We start from the raw sequence: 22393 nt of genomic DNA, 5'->3' as shown, positions 1-22393 counted from the left end.
TAACAGTTATTTTGATATTAAACATATTTTCTCTACAGTAATTTCTCTTATGATCTTCTTAGTGTTCGCTGCTGAATTCTTAAAATTTCCCAGTTGTCTGGTCTACCACCAGTCCTTGCCTCTTTATGTGCCCTACTTTGCAATTTAACATTATCCTTGACCTCGTTTGTTAACCCCATATTGTGTCTCTTTCTTGTAGAATCTCTCTTGCAGCAAATAATAAATTAATGTGGAGTGTTATGGACCATTTATATGACTATATGCCACCGCTCATCCACTCATCTGTCCCTTAGTGTATTTTCCAATTCATTTTGTACAACTCCTCCTTCATACCATTACCATTGCCCTTATTTAAGTTGAAGACAGTGGTTTTGGTCCTGTGATGTTCACCCTCAGACTGCGTCTAAAATTCTAATATATTGTGGTCACTCCCCTAGGGAATCTTTAACCGAAAGATGTCTTATTAATCCTTCCTCATTACTCATGACAAAATCGAAATAGCCTGTTCCCGGTAGATTCAAGACATTCTAACATCCTATTCCAAGAAGCAATCTTTGAATCAATCCACAATTAATTCTTCCACAATACTCTTGCTAGTCAAATCAAAGTTTTGTTTTGCTTAGTTTAGTTTAGCGATACAACATGGAAACAGGCCCTTCGGCTCACCGATTCCATGCCAACCATTGGTCAAGCATTTAACTAGTTCGATGTTATCCAGCTTTCACATCCACCCCCTACACACTAGTGCCAAGTTAGTGGCCACAAACCCGCTTATCTTCGGGACTTAAAAGGAAACCTGAGCACCGGGAGAAAACCCACGCAGTCTCAGGGAGAATTTGCAAAGTCCACACACACAGCACCTGAGGTCAGCATCGAGCCCGTGCTTTGGCGCTGTGAGGCAGCAGCTCTACCAGCTGCTCCACTGTGCCATTCAAATGTGTGGATTATAATTCCACGAGACAATTACAATTTCCTTCATACATGCTTTACCCTATTGTGAGGTCACATTCTGGTGGTCTATGGACCACTCCCACTCATATCTTCTTACCCCTGCTGTTCCTGATTTCACCCCGAACTGTCATATGTTGAAAGAATGGAGCAACTCGGCTTGTATACACTGGAATGAGTGTATACAAGGATGAGTGGAGATCTTATTCAAACATATAAGATTATTAAGGGATTGGACACGCTAGAGGCAGGAAACATTTTCCCGATGTTGGGGGAGTCCAGAACCAGGGGCCACAGGTTAAGAATAAGGGGTAGGCCGTTGAACAGAGATGAGGAAAAACCTTTTCACCCAGAGAGTTGTGAATCTGTGGAATTCTCTTCCTCAGAAGGCAGTGGAGGCCAATTCTCAGAATGCTTTCAAGAGAGAGTTAGATAGAGCTCTTAAAGATAGCAGAGTCAAGGAATATGGGAAGAAGGCAGGAATGGGGTACTGATTGGGGATGATCACAGTGAATGGCGGTGCTGGCTCGAAGGGCGAAATGGCGTACTCCTGGACCTATTGTCTATTGTTTATTGATTCTATGTAACCATCCTGTATCTATATCTTGAATGAACACTGCTCTCATACTTACCCAGATTAATAATGCAACCCTGCATTTTCTCTTTGACATTTAACCTACAATCATGTCCCATAATAGCTCATACTCATGTTGCTATCTGTGCTGACAACTCATCTATTTTATCGCAAAAAATTGTTTCATTTTTTATCGTTTTTACCAACTCTGGATTGGCTCAGTACTTATATTTTTATTTGTATTTTCTGCCCAGCACTTTGCCTATCAATTTCCCCCTCGCTATCTTGCGTCACCACTCTATAATTTTCTCTTGATTTATAAAAGGTTATATTCTTGGTGCCTCACCCTTTCTATTTAGTTTACAGCCCCGTCTACAGTCTATTTATGCAATTCACCAGGACACCAGTCCCTGTATGTTTCAGGTGGAGCCAATCTTAATGGAAGATCTCTTTCCTTCCCCAACACTGGGGCCAGAGACCCATGAATTAAATCCATTACTCCCAAACCAGCCCTTGAGCAACACATTTACCTCTCTGATCCTACCTATCTTTTGCCAATTTGCACATGACTCAAGTCATAAACTAGAACTTATCGCCCCTGTGGTTCTGCTTTTTAATTTTGCCCCAAGCCCCACATAAGCCTTCAACAGAACTTCCTTCCTCATCCTGCCCATGTCTTTGGTGCCTACATGAAGTATGACCACTCAATCCCACCCTTCCCCCCTCCATTCCCATTCCCATACTTCTCCAGCCCAGAGGGTGTTCTTGATGGTGGCAGGCAACATTGCTGCAGGACTCTAATTTTGCCTGACAGCAGTCCCTCTTCCCCTAACACTGGTATGCTTGATGACTATAATATTTATCTTTTCTTCCCCACACAGTAAAATACTCCCTGTTCTATGGAGCTATAGAGTGTTTGTAGATCATCTCTGCCATGCTCACTTTCGCCCAGACAGTGAGCCAATACCCTGTGCCTGATAGACAAGGGTAGGACCTAAGGCTCCTCAGGAACTCTCCTTTGGTAACCTCCTCCTGCATTTTCTGCAATCACACCATCTTGTGATAACATCATTAGAGATACGTAGAAAATGGAACAGTACAGCACATGAATGTGCCCTTTGGCCCACAATACCTGCGTCAAACATGATGCCAAATTAAACTGGTCTCATCTGCCTGTACATCATCCATATCCCTCTATTCCCTGTACCTTCCTTGTACTTTCCAAATGCCTCTCAGATGGTCCATGAAATATAATGACCAGGTAACTATCCTCATCCCAGATGTATCACAGTTTGGAGTTCGAACTTCAGCTCATCATCCCTAAGCCAAATTCCTCGAGCACCCATACTTGGTGCAAGTATGGACATTGTTTAACACAGTCCAGCATGTTGCATCCATGACATATTGCCCGCCAAGCTGGCTGCTCCAAGTAACTGATAGCGTTTCTAAGTTTAATTATTTTACATTCGATTTCAGATGAGCTCACATGTGGCAACTTTAGGAAGTGTCTTACATGTAAAGACATCAAAAAAGATTATTAGAAGGCATATAGAAACATAGAAACATAGAAAATAGATGCAGGAGGAGGCCATTCGGCCCTTTGAGCCAGCACCGCCATTCATTGTGATCATGGCTGATCGTCCCCTATCAATAACCCATGCCTGCCTTCTCCCCATATCCCTTGACTCCACTAGCCCCTAGAGCTCTATCTAACTCTCTCTTAAATCCATCCAGTGACTTGGCCTCCACTGCCCTCTGTGGCAGTGAATTCCATAAATTCACAACTCTCTGGGTGAAAAAGTTTTTTCTCACCTCAGTCTTAAATGTCCTCCCCTTTATTCTAAGACTGTGACCCCTGGTTCTGGACTCGCCCAACATTGGGAACATTTTTCCTGCATCTAGCAGGAAAGGCAATAAAGATAATTAACAGTGATGCTGATCTACAAAACATCCTGGGTGACAAAGTAAAAGAGTGAAAAACCATGTTTGGACATAAGTTTTATGTTAGTATGGGTTTCCTCTGGGCGCTCCAGTTTGCCTCCCACATACAAATGCGGATTTGCAGGTTCATCGTTTTTTGAGTAAATTGTAAATTGTAACTTGTAAATTGCTCCTAGTGTGTAGGGAGTGGATGTAAAAGTGGGATAACATAGAACTAGTGTGAACGGGTGATCGATGGTCTTGTTTCCATGCTATATCTCTAAACACTAGAAATGTCTCTAGGAAGGGAGGAGACAGCAGCACAGTGTGTCAGCTCGCTTACTTCCCGAATTGCAAGTGGATGCAAGAAATTTCAATGAGTCAGCAGGAGTAGGCATGGAAATCCCCTTTTTTTCTGCATGAAATGTTATGTACGGATAGAATTGCAAAATAAAGAGCAACTAGCCTCTCATCCATCAACCCTATCTACACTTCATGCTGTCTAAAAAACCCCCAGCAATATCAAGGATGACTCACACCTCAGCCATAGAGTCATAGAGTGATACTGTGTGGAAACAGGCCCTTCGGCCTAAATTGCCTGCATTTGTCCTCTATCCCTCCAAACCTGTCCTACTCATGCACCTGTCTAATTGTTTATTAAACATTGCAATAGTCCCTGCCACAATTACTTATTCTGGCAGCTCGTTCCATACACCCACCACCCTTTGTGTGGAAAAAGCTACCTCTCTGATTCCTATTAAATCTTTCCCCCTTCACCTTTAACCTATGTCCTCGACTCCCCTACTCTGGGCAAGAGACTGAGTATCTACCCGATCTACCCCTCTCATGGGTTTATAAGATCACCCCTCATCCTCCTACGCACCAAGTAATAGAATCCAAGTTGCTCAACCCCTCCCTATAGCTCACACCCTTGAAACCTGGCAGCATCCTCGTAAATCTTCTCTGTAACATTTCCAACTTGATCCTATAACATGGTGCCCAGAACTGGTCATTCTCTTTTCTACCTTCTCCCATCGGGCAGAAGATCTAAAGCTTGAAAGAACTTGCCACCTAATTGAAGAACTGCTTCTTTCCCGCTGCTGTCAAACTCTTGAACAACCCTCTCATAAAGTAAGGGATATAGTCCTAATCTCCCAATCTACCCCATTGGGGCTTTTGCAATTTTTTAAATCTGCCCTTTCACTGTAGCTGTAACTACATATTTTACACTCTGTTTCCTCTCTTTTTGCCCTACCTGTTGTACTAGCGCATGAGTGGGGAGGAGACCACATTGTAAACACTGAGCACTGTGCAATTTATTGGAGGATGTACAAGGATTGTGAAGGCTAGATCACCGCAGTATTTAGGGAGAAGGTAGACAAACCTTTGAAAGATCAGGGAACCGAGGACTTCACTTGCATCTCCTCCAACCTCATCTACTGTATCCCCTGTTCCTGGTGCCAACTCCTGTACATCGGCGAGTCCAAGCGCAGGCTCGGTGATCGTTTCGCTGACCACCTCAGCTCAGTCTGCCTTAACCTACCTGATCTCCCGGCTGTTCAGCACTTTAACTCCCCTTCCCAATCCCAATCTGACCTTTCTGTCCTGGGCCTCCTCCATTGTCAGAGTGAGGCCCAGTGCAAATTGGAGGAACAGCACCTCATATTTCACTTGGGAAGCTTACACTCCAGCGGTATGAACATTGACCTTCAAATAGCCCTTGCTTTCCCTCTCTCTCCATCCCCTCGCCCTTCCCAGTTCCCTCACCAGTCGCACTGTCTCCGACTACATTCTATCTCTGTCCCGCCCACTCCTCTGACATCAGTCTGAAGAAGGGTCTCGACCCGAAACATCACCCATTGCTTCTCTCCAGAGATGCTGCCTGTCCTGCTGAGTTACTCCAGTATTTTGTGTCTACCAGGGAACAGAGGACTATAGGAAACGGTCTCAGCAGGAGAGCAGATCAGCCATGATCAGATTGAATGGCAGATTAGATTCCTGCATCTATTGTCTTGTATCTTGAGTTAGGGTAACACAGTGATGTCACATGAACACATGAACGCAGTTCATGCTGCTGCCACACAGCTCCAGGCACATGGACTGAAACCTGTCTCCAGATGCTGTCTGTGTGGAGTTTGCATGATATCTCTATGAGTGTATGGGTTTTCTTTGATATCCTCCCACATCCCAAAGATATTCTGGTAGGCAAAATGTCCATTGTGAATTAACCCTTGATGTACATTAATGGCTAAAATAGTAACGGGGAATTGATGGGCAAATGTGAGAAACAATAGGTTTCAAGGGTACAGACAAATGAGAGTGGGAATGAAACTAAAGAGATTATTTCTCTGAGGGCATGTATGGTCCTTTTGGCCAAATTGGAGATACAGCGTGGAAGCAGGCCCTTCACCCCCCACAAGGTCCACGCTGACCATTGATCCCCGCAAATTAACACTGTCCGACACATACTGGGGACAATTTACCATTTTACCGAAGCCAATTAACCTACAAACCTGTACGTCTTTGGAGTGTGGGAGGAAACTGAAACACATGCAGATCACCGGGAGAACATACAAACTCCATACAAACAGCACCCATGGTCAGGATCGAACCCAGGTGTAAGGTAGCATCTCTACCGCTGCGCCACCGTGCCGCCCACTGTGGTAAGCGTAAGGATAAGGAGTACGTGAGTCCACGTGCCTGGAACAAACAGAAGCCCAGCTTCCGCAACTGAATGAATGCACCTCCTTCTAATCTAGGCCCCCAGTGCCAGGTACAGCATAAAAATCTGGCCCTTTGACTCACTGTGCCTTTGCCGACCACGGCAACAATCAATATTAATTCCACGCCTCCATTAATTGCTTATTCCTCTAAGTCTGTGGTTTCCACATTGTCATCAACAGTCTGATCAGAACTAGAGAGGAAGGAAGTTATGACTGATCACCAATATTACTGATGATGTTGCTGAATACCATAAATGCATTATAATTCCATGTGGTTTGTGCACAGCTTGAGCTACTTGGCAAGATGCTCTGTATATGCACATATGCTAACGATTATATCTGCAAATTATCCATCCAACATTTAAGGACTGACTGCACTCCTTCCAAAAACTTCACATCTTTGCCTCACCCAAATATTTGCAGGGAGCCCCATCTGTTTTTGCTCCTTTTTTAAGCCGCAGTTGCCTTGGCGTTGGTGCATCCAGATTCCTTTCCCTTGTCTCTCCACACTTGAGAGGGAGCCTAACGCCTCTCTTTATAAACATGTCAGCAGCTGACATTTTTATGCCGTTTATGGCAGCTGCCAGCCTATTTTCACGCTCCCTCTTTGCCATTTTATTTTGCATTTTTCTTTTATCTTTCGCTAGATTCTCATTCATGGTACCGACCCAATAACCATCACATGTACTGTAACCTTTTCCACCGACACTCTTCTTTCCATTCGGGTCACATCCAGGGAATGTGGCTTTGGTAACTCTACCATTCCATTCCTGGCATCTGATCAAACCATCTCTGATATTCTAAGCCCAGTAATTCATATTACCACTGTTGAGTTCTGTGCCTACTCACACAGTCTAACCAAACATACAATGGCTTAATGTCTTTAACCTGCATTCCAAATTTCTGGGGAAGGAATGCCCATGAATCAGTGAGATGTTGGCACTGTCCAGACCACACAATAATTTGACATGGCTGAATCCACCAAACAACAAGATGCCTGGGCCTCAAAGTGGCCCATATTTGACCCTAGAATAGGCTGGCTATTCCTGGTAAAGTCCGATTTCCAATCTCGCTGCAATGTATTAATTTCTACATAATTAATATCTCTTTACCTCAAAGCCATTCTTTTTTCTTATGACAAAGTCACTCAAATATGTGTTAAGCACATGTGCCATTAACTTCATTACTTGAAAGAAGTCCCAGGCAATAATTTTACATGTTTATTTGGAAACTTTCTTCCATAAGATATTGAACAGAATTCAGGATATTATTTTTAAAAGGCAGCAAAACCTTGATTTCTTTGCATAAGCGACTTCAATCATCGTGTTTCCATTTAAATGGCAACTGCCAGTAACTGACTGCAGGACACATAGTCAGTCATTCCTGGAAATGATGTGAGCAATATGATGAAAAGTCTACCCTCTGGGCTGAGATGGACAGAGTAGCTTCAGGGAGGCAAACATCTCACCCAGCAGCTTGGCTCTAAACAGAGATCAGGAAGTAACTGATCTGCCCCAAACATGGACTTCCATCATGATGGTGAATGTAAGAACGAGAAACTGAAATAGGCCGAAGGTGGACAAAATGCTGGAGAAACTCAGCGGGTGAGGCAGCATCCATGGAGAGAAGGAATAGGCAACATTTCGGTTTGAGACCCTTCTTCAGACTGATGTTGGGGGGGTGGGGGGGGGGTGCGGGAAAAGGAAAGGTAGAGCCGGAGGCAGTAGGCTTGTGGGAGAGCTGGGAAAGGGAGCGGAAGAGGGAGAAAGGAAGGATTACCTGAAATTGGAGAAGTCAATGTTCATACTGCTGGGGTGTAAAGTACCCAAGCAAAATATGAGGTGCTGCTCCTCCAATGTGCGGTGGGACTCACTCTGACAATGGTGGAGGCCCAGGAGAGAAAGGTCGGATTCGGAATGGGAGGAGGAGTTGAAGTGCTGAGCCACCGGGAGATCAGGTTGGTTATTGCGAACTGAGCGGAGGTGTTGGGTGAAGCGATCACCAAGCCTGCGCTTGGTCCCACCAATGTAGAGAAGTCTTGTTTTCTCCCTCCTTCCCCTCCCCTTCCCAGCTCTCCCACAAGCCTACTGTCTCTGCCTCTTCCATTTTTTCTTTCTGGAAAACCATTCAGGGAAAACATATTCCCTGCATCTACCCTTCCAAGTTCTGGAAAACATTTGTATCTCTCAAAGAGATCACATCTCATTCTTCTAAGCACTCAAGAATATATGGCCCACTTCATTTCAACCCTCTTCAGAGGACAACTCACCTACCTCTGGAATGAATCTGGTGACCCTTGGTGGTGCTCCACTAATTACCGAAAGATCCTTTTGCTCTTGTAATGAAATCCTCTTGCAAGAAGGGCAACACTATATTTGGCTTCCTAATTGCTTGCTGTTTTGGCATGCTAACATTCAAAACATTATATAGAAAGACACCAAGCATTTTCACCTAATACATGCTTTCCTACTTTATTGGTCATGATGGATTACTCCAAATTAGTCCACAAATCTGTCACATTATTTGTTATTCACCTAGCTGGTTTTAAACACAAGTCTTGGGAGCTTGGGAACTTCCTGAGAATTCTGTATCCTCGACTAGCAGAAACTTCTGTGGGCTACTGATAAGGATCCTTACATTGTTTAAGAAGGTACTGCAGATGATAGACCTTTGACTAACTTCCTGTTATTTGGGGTTTCGTAACTAAACTAAGATCGATATAACCATAGTATGATTATATTGTATTAGTGACAAGCATGCTTTGAATGGGTAGAGCTGTGATTGATATGTTAGACGTCATTGCTGCCATTCTGTATGAACATGTGACTATGGTTCCAAAACAGTATAAAACAATGCTGCATGTCTTCATTCTTGAGAGTGATGGGCTGGGAGGAGTTAAGCATCTGCTATATGCTTGACCTTGTATCTCCTAGCACTCTCTAGCTAAATGATCATTAAAGCCTGTATTGGTTTTACCCAACTTATTGTAAGTTGTCTGTTTTAAGAAAATGAACCTTAACAAGACAAGGGTGGGACCTAAGGCTCCTCAGGAACTCTTCTTTGGTACCCTCCTCCTGCATTTTCTGCAATCACACTATCTTGTGATGACATCATTAGTGTACGTAGAAAATAGAACATAGAAAAAAGAATAGAAATAGGTGGTTTCTAGGTCCCTGTGGAATCAAGAGACTGGTAAAAAGCAATGTGAAAACCAATGACAAACCAAAGATTGTTCATATTATAAAGGTATATTCAAATTTATTGCATTTTGTAATACATTCAAATATATTAGAACATGGATCATCTGTGACTAAGTACATATAATATCTGTAAAGAAATAAAATTACATACCATTTTCGGTTGCTTACAATACAATAGATGAAAAAATATGGGGCTCAGTTTTCTTTGTTCCACTTTTTTGTGATATTAAATTTCAGTTTTCAATGCTAGGCTGACAAAATGAATTTAGCCTTGTTTGCCTCCATAATACTTATTATTACTGAATAAAATAACTCACAAATTATAAGCAACACAATCCTTTCAAGTATCAGAATATAAATATTAAAGTTCTAAATAAATATTTAACATGACTGTCAAGTCACTTTTATTTCTATAGCACATTTATAAAACAATGCTCGTTGACCAAAGTGCTTTACATTGGTGGAGGTACTAACGTTATACAACAGTGGTTCATAGATTAAGTACATACATAAATACATACATACAGCCCTCTCTCAGAGGACGTCAGGAAAGGCTTGAGAGTAAAGATGAGTCTTGAATTAAAAGAGTCGATGGAGAGGGCAGTTCTGATGGGAAGGGGGATGCTGTTCCACAGTCTAGGAGCTGCAACCGCATAGGCGCGGTCGCCCCTGACATTATGCCGAGACCGCGGGATGTTCAGTAACCCGAAGTCGGCCGATCTGAGGGACCTGGAGGTGGTGTGGTGGGTAAGCAGAGTTTTGATGTAGGTGGGGGCAAGACCGTTAAGGGCTTTGTAAACATAAAGAAGGATCTTGAAATTTATTTGGAACCGCACAGGGAGCCAGTGGAGAGAGGCCAGAATCGGGGTGATGTGGTCCCTTTTTCGGGTGCCCGTCAGGAGTCTCGCTGCGGCGTTTTGGACCAGTTGCAGGCGGGACAGGGAAGATTGGCTGATTCCAGTGTAATGGGAGTTGCAGTAATCGAGGCGGGAGGAGAAAAATGTGTGGATGATCTTTTCGAGTCACAATGAGAAAATAAAAGTACAATAAAAAATGATAAATAGGTAAAGGAATAATACAGGATTATTCACAGTTTAAGAATAAGGGGTAGGCCATTTAGGACTGAGATGAGGAAAAAGGTTTTTACCATATTATAAAGGTATATACAAATTTATTGCATTTTTAATACATTCAAATATATTAGAACATGGATCATCTGACTACGTACATATAATCTGTGAATCTGTGGAATTCTCTGCCACAGAAGGCAATGGAGGCCAATTCACTGGATGTTTTCAAGAGAGAGTTAGATTTAGCTCTTAGGGCTAAGGGAATCAAGTGATATAGGGTAAAAGCTGGAATGGGGTACTGATTTTGGATGAAAAGCCATGATCATATTGAATGGCTCGAAGGGATGAATGGCCTACTCCTGCACTTATTTTCTTTGTTTCTATGTTTCTATTCAAACAGTTATGATGTAAACAAGATTGTATTCTTTTTTCAACACAACACCAAAGTAAAACACTGATAATTTGGTATCCAAGTTTTCAGATCTCCTGATGATTCAACTTCAGGATCACTCATCGTTACACTAAACCTGGTTATCCATTTGAAACAGATGAGCTGAACTCACCAGAACTCTTTTTCTCACATTAAACTTATTATATTCACTGGAAAAATGTGTTGGGTTCAAAAGAAAATGTGAAATTAAATTGTGTTGGGTTATTAGTAGGGGTAACATTGTAATCATTCAGAAAATCTGCGGGTCCACCCCACCAATATTCCAAGGATGCCAGATTATCAGTTTTTAATTTATGTCGTACAAGTAGGCTACACGGCGAGGCATTTTAAATTATATTCTGGTTTGTTGTTCGATTTTATACTAGTGCAGACCCAATAAATCGCCTCTTGCAAAGATGCTCGAATTAGATTATTTGACACAGCTTGATACGTCGAGGAATTTAACATCCCAACAGTGAATTGATTCTTTGTATTGCAAAGACACGTTGCTCACTTGGGTTGAAGATGAACTGAGATGATTTAGAGAAGAAGTAAATATATCCTGCAAAACATATAAAAGATAACATTCACGTGAGGTCACACAATCAGTTTCAAACAATGTTCTCCAGATATGCATTTGTATTTCTGCATTCACATTTTTAACAGTTTTTAGCAAAATATATTTTGGTCCTGATGCATCATAGAAAATCTGTATAAGTTATGAATGATACTAACTGAAAAGAGTAGTATGGGGTGTCTCTGTGTGATGTGCTTGGATCTTTGGTGTTGAAAGAAATATGGTTTCAAATTTGCATTATAACTTTGTTTTAGAAACAGTGCAATGCTTGAATTTGAAGATGACATCAAAGTAGGAGGGGCAATAAAATCAGCAGAGATTAATCAGAAATGGCAAGTAAATGTGGAGGGTTTCACCTGAGCCATGATGTTAAGAAACACTAAAGAAGTGACATGAATGGCTATTTGTTTAAGATGCTGGAAAAATCGAAGGTAGACAATAATGCTGGAGAAACTCAGCGGGTGCTAATTGCATCATTTTTCTCGGAAACTGTCACCTATCCATATTGTCCCAAGATGCTGCCTGACCCGCGGAGTTACTCCAGTACTTTGTGCCTTTTTTTGTAAACCAGCAACTGCAGTTCCTTGTATCTACCTATATGAATATATGACATGTTTGCCCATAAATCAGAATCCAATTGAATTGCACTGACCCCAATACTGCTCTGCTTAAGTCACATCACTGTATAGACCAGGGGTTAATCTGGAAGTTTAAAGATCATCAGATTAATTAAGTGATGTTGAAGAAGCTGAGTGCAATGTTTCTTTAACTAAAAATATTGATCTGTGAACATTTGAATTAAATGTAGATGTAGGTGCCTGGTTCATCATTTCACCACTTTGACAGGTGTAGATTTTCATTGCAGAGGTGGTCAAATGCAGCTTTTGTAACTGAAATTAAAAAAACACCAACACTTCAAAATCTCAATGTATGAAAATAATATTTGTGTCTAAATTTACCATTACGTTCAACTGCTGCATCCAGCTTGGAAGGGACTCCTGGCCAGTCATCCACCATCCGTCGTGGGTAACCTTCATCCATCCTCTGTTTCACTTCATCATAGCTAAAAGACAAAAAGATAAGTGAAGGGATGCACTATCAAACAAAACATCTAGACACTGGACTCTACATAATCTTGAAAAACAAAAATCACAGAATTGACCTACATAACAGGTGTGTAACAATAGTAACAATAGCCAAAAACAGGTGCCAGGTAATGCTACATTCAGGCTAAAGTATTTGCATAAATGTTTTTTTATACAACAAACCATTACCTCCAGTACTGGCCTCTTGCAAAGAATAATGTCTTTGAAGTCTTCTCAATATGAACAGTGGCATCTATTTTCCTGATGTATTTTGGAATACCAAATTTGTAGATGGACTTTGGATATTCCGGCATGATGTTGTAGCCGTCGATGGCCCAGTATTTCATTCCTATTGGATTACAGGACACATGTTGGTATCTGCATATCAGCAAAAGTTTTCCCTTTTAAATAACTCCTCCAGAGGGCAGCTTCTCAACAGGATGGAAGACAGTCACCAGTTCTCAAGCCTCCCCTGACTGTGTGCTCTCTCACTGATGGCTTTTTGAAAATCAGGCAATTCTGCAAAAGTACTTATGATGCCTCTGTCTATTGATAGCTCACTGTCCTTAACACTGTCCTCAGTAAGGAAAAGAAACAGGGCTCACCTTTAATAACAATGAGTAAACCATTTTTTTGATTTTCGTACGCAGCATGAATCCTGGCAGGAAGCTTTGGCCAAAATGATTTAATTAAAACAAGCTCACTAGTAGATTGATGTGAATATTTCCTCCAGAAAAACCTAGTAAAATAACAAAAAATGATCAGAATGTGTAAGTAGCCCAAATGAGAAATACAACATTGGCATGTTCCTCCATATATGTTATATTTGACTGTCTATTTAACACAACATCGACAAATAATTTCAAATAATATATTATTTTAACTACTTGACATACTGATATTAAAACTGGTAAATGATGCATTCCATAAATGAATATCATTTCTACATTACAAAATCAAATGCAGTTAAAAAAACATTTCCCTGGGTGCAGAGGTCTCTGAGAAGTAGTCAGGTTATAGTAGTCAGCTTGTCATTTCCCCCTGTCCCCATTCACAGCCCCAGGATAATAAGGCTGGACCGGTTTCCATTGCTTCTTCTGTTGAGCATAAGAAGAACTGGAACAGAAGCGGCCCGTACTGTCCATCGACCTACTTTACCCTGATTTGAATCAGCACCTACTTCCACAAAATAGTTATTGACTAGTCTAACTAGTTACTGACTCAAGATATGAGGTGGAGTAGACACCCTAATCAGCATCAATGGTACCAAAATGGAAATGGGCAACAGCTTCAAGTTCCTATGCATAAATGTCACTGACAATTTGTCCTGGATCAACCACCCACATTGAAGCTACGGTCAAGAAAGCACACCAATGCTTTTATTCTCCAGATGACAAAGAAAGGTCATGGACACTTCCCGGATTCTACAGTTGCACCTTAGAAAGCATCCTGTTTAGATGCATCACAGCTAGGTTTGGCAACTGCTCTGCCCAAAGCGGCAAGAAATTAAAGACAGTCGTGGATGTAGCCCAGTCCATCGCATAGATCAGTCTCCCCACTTCGACTTCACCTACATTTCACACTGCCTTGAGAAAATTTCCTTTTCACCCCATCATTCCCTCTATTCCCCTCTCCCATCAGGCAGAAGATACATAAGTCTGAAAGCATACACCACCAGATTCAGGAACAGCTTCTTCCTCATTTTCATCAGACTACTGAACAGATCTTGTATAAGGCAGGGTGCAGTCCTATATTAATGTTATTAAAAGCACTGTTCTCAGATATTTTGCAAATTTCATACCGGTCCTTAAAATATAATGTTTCTCCACGAAGACTAGCAACAGCATCAAAATACAAGTAAGGATCACAGACATCAGGCGTTTCTGCTGGTGGTGGATGCACCTCATTTGATGAACCTTGTGAAAAGTAAATAAACATATTGTAAATAATGTGGAATATGCAGGTACAGCAGGCAGTGAAGAAAGCATGGGAAACAATAGTCAACAGCTTATGTAGTACTGGATAACATCATTAAATCAGGGAAGTATAATTGTAAAACACACTGGTTTATTGCTTCCAATCTTGATTAACTGGATTAATGGACATTTGGGCTTATACAAGCACCCATGCCATCATCTCTTGGCCATTTGAGATAATCCTCCTTTATTACAAGAGTGTGCATGATTGTGTCCTTCTACTTAATAGCACAATTAACTTTGATGTCCACAATTACAAAGACCACTCATCACCAGGTCAGTTCAATAAACTGTAGATATTTCTTCCTGATCTCCGTTACGCAATCTACGTAGCTGATAAAGGTACAAACACTGAAACTTCCGAATGTTCTAATTTGCATTTAATTCAAAGGCCCAATAGATAAAGGTGAGACACAACACATTCAAACTTTAAAATGTTAATTTATGGCAATTTTTTGTATTCTGGACAAACAACTATCAAAGTATATTCATTACACTGGCAGTGTACCAGAAGCTTTTCACTGTACCTCATACACGTGACAATAAACAAAACTAAACAGTGCGTAAACTATCTACATCATCACTGATTACTAAGGCAGGAATAGTTCAGCATTTATTTGATACTTAAACTTACCATATAGAGCTTGGATTCCATTAACGTCATCACGTGCGAGACGGAACTCTTTCATCGATGTGTATACGTACATTGGGTACATCAATGCACCGGGATCTTGAGAGTGAGCCAGTCCCAATGCATGGCCAAATTCATGGGCAGCCACAATAAAAAGATTGTACCCTAAGGTAAAAGGATTACAAGATGGCAAATTTAAAACCTTCTCTGATGGATATTTAAAATGATTATCAACCAATGTCCAAACAATGAAGTATTAACAGCATGGAATTTAGCAGTAATAAGTTTCATAGAATCTTTATTTTTTTCCTCAGACATGCTGAAAATGTGTATTAGTACATTTTATCTGTTAATGGGTTGAATTAGTATGTTCATGGTGAGGAGCTTTAACAACTTACAATCTAATTATATTTCAGAGCGACGATGAATAAAATGATTCTTTGTAATTAAATCTCCACCAGAAAAAAAAATAGTTTACATCAAGAATTCCAAGGAAAATATTTTTTTAAAGATTAATTTTGCTAGCTAACAACTTAGCTGCACTTTTACGGAAAAAAACCTTATTGGTCAAAGCTCATTTTTACCAATGATTATTATGTTAATAATATTAGTCAATTGTTTTACCATTTGATCCCATTGTCCATTCTTCATCTTCATCAAAGTGAGCGTCCCCTCCAATACCTTCACCTGGAGGAAAAGCATGGGCCAGTATGCTATTTGGTCCATCAAATGGATAATTGTCTCCATGTTCTGGAAATAATGCAAAAAATGCATGAAAAAACAATTTTGGAAGCTGTGAATGGCTTACTGTATGCAAAGTGTTAGAAATGATAAGTTAAACAAATTTTTTTTTAAAATAACTTTTCCCATTATCTCCCCACCAATCACATAAGGATATGTTTTAAACACATGAAAATCCTCACAGCCAGCTTCCTGTTCCATAGGAAGTGAGACCTCTTGGCCATGCTGCGCATGACCTACCGGAACCATCAGGGCATCTCACTGGAGATCTCAATCTTAAGGTCACTGCAATATTCAGTAACATCAAACTATTTTTGTGTGTGTGGAGGGTTGTGAACATGAATATGAATAGGAGTCCATTAATCCAGAAAGTCCTATACTAAAGGGCCTGTCCCACTTAGGCGATTTTTTGGGCGACTACAGGCGACTTCAGCAAAATTTTCAACATGTTAAAATTTTTCAGCGAGAGTGGCGATAATTTTTGCTGTCGTAGGTGCTGTCGTCGGTTGTCGCCGGGTGTTGTAGCTGATTTCCATTAAAACTAGTCCCTGGCAGTCGCCTAAAGAGTCGCCTAAGTGGGACAGGCCCTTTATGGAGTCAGAGGGGAAATTTCAGCTATTCTTGACCCTATGGAAATCAATTTTAAAGCCTTTTGTGTCCCTAGAAAAAACTGGATGGGGCATATTTGGATGGCTCTCCTTATTTCTCCCTAAAAACTATGTTGTATATGTTGTATGTTGTACATATGCAACAGATTGTATATGAACATAATATACATATTATGACCAATGCCACATTAAGAAGTCGATGGCAGGAGTACTGGTGTGAAATGGTCAGTCATTGTCTTCCGCTACCTGGTGCTCAGGTTGCAGAATTAAGTTCTGCTTCTCTGTCTCCTGTCTTGTTGCACTGTCACCAGCTGCTCTCTGGTGCACCACAGCTGAACTTCATACATAATCATGAGAGGTACCAACAGACCATTGACTATTTAGCACAAAGGTACACAAAATTGCTGGGGAAACTCAGCGGGTGCAGCAGCATCTATGGAGCGAAGGAAATAGGCGACGTTTCGGGCCGAAACCCTTCTTCAGACTATTTAGCACAGTTGGTTTGAGGAGAAATGAGAAGCACTGGTTCCATTTTACTCTTATTTTAAGCTAATGGACAAACTGTTACAATGCAAGAGACATTTGCGTCCTTAGCCCCAGTCTGTAATTGAATACAGGATCCTACAGGGCAGCATTTCTGGAGTGCGGAACCCATCTCATCTTTAACAATACAGAGTAAATGGGAAATTTGTACCACCAAATAAATAATCAGATATATATTTTAATTGATTGATGTATAGAATTTGGACACCACCTGAACTGAGGAGATAATTAAGAGCCAACTGCATTAGTGGGTCTGGAGTCACATACAAATCAGACTAGGTAAGGACACCAACATTCATTCCCTAAAGAGCATTCATGAACATTGTATTTTTCTAACAAGAAGTAGTTTCGTGCATACTATTTCTAAGACAAGCTTTTTAAAAGTTTCACATTAATTGCATTGTCGTGATTCAATTTCTCGAACTGACATGATGAGATTTAAAGTTACATCTCGAGACCAATGGCCCAGAATGGGGTCATCGACTGAGCGACATAAGTTTAAATCTATTAGTTTATGAATCAACCACTATTTACCACATATTATAAATAATAATAATGTCTGTGTTTCCTTCCACTATCATGATTATGAACAGTCTACGACTTGAAATATTCATTGGATCATGATACCTTTTAGAAGCATTTTAATTATTTGCGTTGCTTGTGCATATTGTATTTCCTCAAAAAAGTTCTATTAGTTTGGGCGGCACAATGGCATAGCGGCAGAGTTGCTGCCTTACAGCGCTTTAGACCCGGGATCGATCCTGCCTACGGATGCTGTCCGTACAAAGTTTGTACTTTCTCCCCTTGACCACGTGGGTTTTCTCCAGGTGCTTCTGTTTCCTCCCACACTCCAAAAATGTACAGGTGTTTGGGTTAATTTGTAAATTGGTCAAATTGTAAATTGTCCCTAGTGTGTAGGATAGTATTAGTATACGGTGATCGTTGGTCAGCAAGGGCTGAAGGCCCTGTTTCCTTGCTGTATCTCTAAAGACCAAGGTATTAAAAGTAAAGTCTAAAGGACTTTGGACATCAACATTTATACTAAAAAAGCAACAACTTAAAATAAATCTGTTCATACCTCTAGCCCCAAATTTGATCATGATATCAGCTTGTCCCTCATTAATTCTGATGAATTCCAAAGGCGTGACGTCACTCCAAACCTTCAAAGCTTTCTCTATTGCCAGGTGCACCTCATCATGTGAAAGATCCGGCGTATAGTTTATAATTCTTTAATAAAGAAAGCACAAAGTAAGAATTTGTACTGAATACAATTGATCAAACCTTACTGGAGTAGGACTTTTCTCAGCGTATAGTATGCCACCAGTTAAACTCATCCTGTTCTCTTCAACAAAGATTTCTTGTGCCACAAATTGTTGGAACCTTAAGCTGGGTTTGACAAATAGAGTATCTTAAACCATAGGGAATATAAGGATATAACATCTATATTCTTCAACAACATGATTGAAAGATTGAAAAACAAACAGAAATAAAAGAGAAGCAGCATTAAATTGAATAATTAAACAAGCTCAAACAGGGGAAAGATGTAGAATTTTATTTTTTAAATGATTGAATTACGGAGATTGAAAAAGGACCTGAATTTTTTTTAAATCTCTGGATATAACATAAATTGTCATGAATAAAACTTCCAGAATGCCGCATGATCCTTTGAGTTACTCCAGCACTTTGTGTCTATCTTCGGTTTATGCCAACATCTGCAATCCCTTTCTACACAGTTTAAAATAATCCCTTTCCTAACATATTGAATGGCATTGCATTATTAACTATTTTGCCATTTGTAGATTATCTAAACATAATTACAAGCCCAATTATCTATAATAAGGTCAATATTCAACTGGTACATTAATTCACAAGTTCTTTAAAATTACAAGCAGACTAAGGGTGTGATGCTGTTTGCACAATGAAAACTGTAAATCAATTTGAATCAATCAAAACATTCTGTAAATTTTCAGTTTAAGACTTCTCAGTTAATCACCTAAATTTCTAAGATGAATGGAGTACCAATACAATTGTATACTGTTATCCTACTAACAGTGTTTAGCCCAACCAAACACTGAATTGTTGTTGAGATGTACTGTGCAGAAGATTACCTGTATGTTAACTTATTCTGTTTCCATTTCAGTTTTCCTGGGAAGTGATTATATTCAGCAACGTCAGGAACTCCACATCGAGGCTTTTCCATGACTCCCAGAGTTTCAGCATCTAGAGAGCCAGTTACCCTGAGGCCAAAATATTCTTGCATTTTCCTCATCTTCTCCGATAATGAACCTGATGCTTTGTAGATTTTGGACTTTTCCATGATTTGTGTTGAGTGATCTTCAAGATTGTAGAATTGGTTCAGGTAAGTCTTCAAAACAAAAGTTTTGGCATTGTTAATGTTGCCTTTACCTATTAGGAAAAATAAAATTATACTAGAAAATGGATTTCACAGCATATTGTTACTTGCATTCTGTACATACCTCAGCCAACTGCCGATCCTTCTCATATTTCTCAGCTTCGAAAAGTCGCGGAATAGCAGAAGTACATGTTACATGAACTAAAACAAATAAAACTGGAGACCAAAAATACTTCATCTTTCTCTTCTCAACTGAAGGATATTCAGGACACTTCTGTTTCCTGGCTTTTCCTTGTGGCCTTTATACTATGGTTTGTATAGTGCTCTGCTAATTACAGGATGATTCAGATGTGATTAAGAACTAACCACAGCTGTATGACGGCTGGTTAAGGTCTGCCAGGATGTCCATTTAAGGACGTGCTTCCATTTCCTCATCCAATATTTGTAAATCTTCCATGTATTTTTGAGAATAAATCAGCCCAGTGGCCATTGAATGTTACATTTGAGTCAATCAAACATTTGTAAAATTTTGTTGTCAAAATGAACTTTCATCACAGCACCAACACAATGTAATTAATTGATAATCAAAACACATCAGGCACTGAAATTCTGAAATAAAATAGAAAGTGCAGGAATTACTCAGTGGAGAGAGAAATTGCTTTAATGTTTCAGGTATATGAGCATTCAGAATTTACCTCAACACTGGTCAATTACTTCCCTTGCATGCCATAGGGAGCGTAATCACATGAAAGTCGGCAACTTCCCCTTTCATAGAAACATAGAAGCATAGAAAAATAGGTGCAGGAGTAGGCCATTCGGCCCTTCGAGCCAGCACCACCATTCAATATGATCATGGCTGATCATCTAAAATCACTACCCCGTTCCTGCTGTTTCCCCATATCCCTTTATTCCTTTAGTCCTAAGAGCTAAATCTAACTCTCTCTTGAAAACATCCAGTCTAACTCTCTCTTGAAAACTTTCCCTTTCAGTGGCCTCAGCCCAGCTGGATACCTGGATCCCCATGTGGTAGGAGAGCTTGGCCGAGTTGGCCCAAGGGCATAGTGTTTCTTGTCCCTTATCCTTGACTCTCTCCAAATTGTATTGGACAGTTACTGCACATTTATCAGTTTCTAATCTTGAGATTAGATTTATTTCATTTATTCCTGAAGCTCAAGACTGGCCATGCTTCAGCTTTATCTAACCCAGGTGGTATTTTGAGAATATAGTAGAAGATGTGGACAAGCAAATTACAAGGTACAAGATATGAGAGGCCCGGGAACCGTTGGAGCGAGTGGAGGAGGGTCAGGGCTGTGAGTATTTAAATCGAGCGCGGGGCTTTCTTTCACAGAGGCCCGGGAACCGTTGGAGCGAGTGTTGGAGGGTCAGGGCTGTGAGTATTTAAATCGAGCGCGGGGCTTTCTTTCACAGAGGCCCGGGAACCGTTGGAGCGAGTGGAGGAGGGTCAGGGCTTTTACCGAAATATATAATGTTCCACACTCCATAGGGAGGGTTCTGGTGGAAGCCGCTGATTGGTGGAAGCAGACTAGAGGAAGCAGCTGATTGGGTGCAACCTCAGGTTAGCATTTCTGCTTTCTGGTTAAAGGTACAATGCTTTAGTAAAGGTACAGTGAGCTAAGGGTACAGTGGGCTAAGGGTACAGTGAGCTAAGGGTACAGTGAGCTAAGGGTACAGTGAGCTAAGGGTACAGTGAGCTAAGGGTACAGTGAGCTAAGGGTACAGTGCTTTAGTAAAGGTACAGTGCTTTTTGTTTATATAATAAAGGTACAGTTTAAAGGTCAAGAGGGAGCAGCTGTTGTGAGTCAGATACCTGCTGATTTCTCCCAGCAGTTTCTATTGTATTATACTTGTATCGGATCCAGGGTAAGGCGGGAGAATGACAGCCAGAGCAGTGTACTGTTCTGTATGTCAGATGTGGGAGGTCATGGTGTCGGATGGCCCTCCAGACGTCCACATCTGCACCAGGTGCATCGAGATGGGACTCCTATGGGACCGTATTAGGATCCTGGAGCAGCAGCTCGATGACCTCTGTCTGGTCAGGGAGAGTGAGGAGGTCATAGAGAGGAGTTATAGGGAGGTGGTCACTCCAAAACCACGGGAGAGAGACATGTGGGTCACGCTAAGGAAGGGCAAGGGGCAGAGGCAGGGACGAGTGAGTACTCCAATGTCAGTACACCTTGCAAATAAGTATTCCTCTTTGAGTACGGATGGGGGTGACAGCCTGCCCGGGGGTAGCGACAGCGGACGGGCCTCCAGCACAGAGGCCGGCCCTGTTGCTCCGAAAGGTAGGGACAAAAAGAAGAGGGCAATAGTAATTGGGGACTCTATTGTTAGGGGGTCGGATAGGCGATTCTGTGGACGCAGTCGGGAGACCAGGATGGTGGTCTGCCTCTCTGGTGTCAAGGTCTCGGACGTGTCTCAACGCGTCCAAGATATCCTGAAATCAGAGGGATAGGAGCCTGAGGTCGTGGTACATATAGGTACCAATGACATAGGTAAAAAAAGGGAAGAGGTCCTGAAGGGAGGATTTAGGGAGTTGGGAGGAGAGTTAAGGAAAAGGACCAAAAAGGTAACAATCTCAGGATTACTGCCTGTGCCACGCGACAGTGAGAGTAGGAATGGAGCGAGGTGGAGGATAAATGCGTGGCTGAAAGACTGGTGCAGAGGGCAGGGATTCAAGTTTCTGGATCATTGGGACTTCTTTTGGGGAAGGTGGGACCTGTACAGAAAGGATGGGTTGCATTTGAACCCGAGGGGGACCAATATCCTTGCAGGGAAATTTGCAAAGGCTACTGGGGAGACTTTAAACTAGAATGATTGGGGCGAGGGACTCAAATAGAGAAAGCTAGTAGACAGAATGGGAGGCAGGAAGCAGAAAAGGGAAGCACTCGGACACAAGAGGAGAAAGAAGAAAAAGGAAATAAACAGAGAATAAGAGGCGGGGGGTTTCTTAAATGTGCATATTTTAATGCTAGGAGCATTGTAAGAAAGGTGGA

The 22393-nt window shown here is 41.2% G+C and overlaps 1 protein-coding gene across 1 annotated transcript; it reads right to left on the bottom strand.

Annotated features, from left to right (window-relative positions):
• Positions 1 to 11122: 11122 nt before the first annotated feature.
• LOC116974160 (collagenase 3-like) lies at positions 11123 to 19639 on the bottom strand. The gene is made up of 10 exons (XM_033022344.1): positions 19504 to 19639; positions 19135 to 19391; positions 18105 to 18253; positions 15759 to 15884; positions 15138 to 15299; positions 14329 to 14443; positions 13133 to 13266; positions 12717 to 12876; positions 12402 to 12505; positions 11123 to 11427 (listed from the first exon to the last, which is right to left on the bottom strand). Exons 1-10 carry the CDS (start codon positions 19615 to 19617, stop codon positions 11327 to 11329), a joined length of 1422 nt encoding a protein of 473 aa, XP_032878235.1. The 5' UTR covers positions 19618 to 19639; the 3' UTR covers positions 11123 to 11326.
• Between the last annotated feature and the right edge of the window lie 2754 nt (positions 19640 to 22393).

Source organism: Amblyraja radiata, chromosome 6, assembly GCF_010909765.2.
Source record: "Amblyraja radiata isolate CabotCenter1 chromosome 6, sAmbRad1.1.pri, whole genome shotgun sequence".
Taxonomy (NCBI): domain Eukaryota; kingdom Metazoa; phylum Chordata; class Chondrichthyes; order Rajiformes; family Rajidae; genus Amblyraja; species Amblyraja radiata.
This window is presented reverse-complemented; position numbering and strand designations above follow the sequence as displayed.

What these genes read in the sequence shown, in the direction of transcription:
- LOC116974160 (XM_033022344.1), bottom strand. Translation starts at nt 19,617, where the DNA reads ATGAAGTATTTTTGGTCTCCAGTTTTATTTGTTTTAGTTCATGTAACA. An exon ending in CAGAATAAGTTAACATACAG is followed by an intron (nt 18,254 to 19,134) that starts GTAATCTTCTGC and finishes TCTTTATTAAAG; the next exon opens with AATTATAAACTATACGCCGG. An exon ending in TGGAATCCAAGCTCTATATG is followed by an intron (nt 14,444 to 15,137) that starts GTAAGTTTAAGT and finishes ACTTTTCACAAG; the next exon opens with GTTCATCAAATGAGGTGCAT.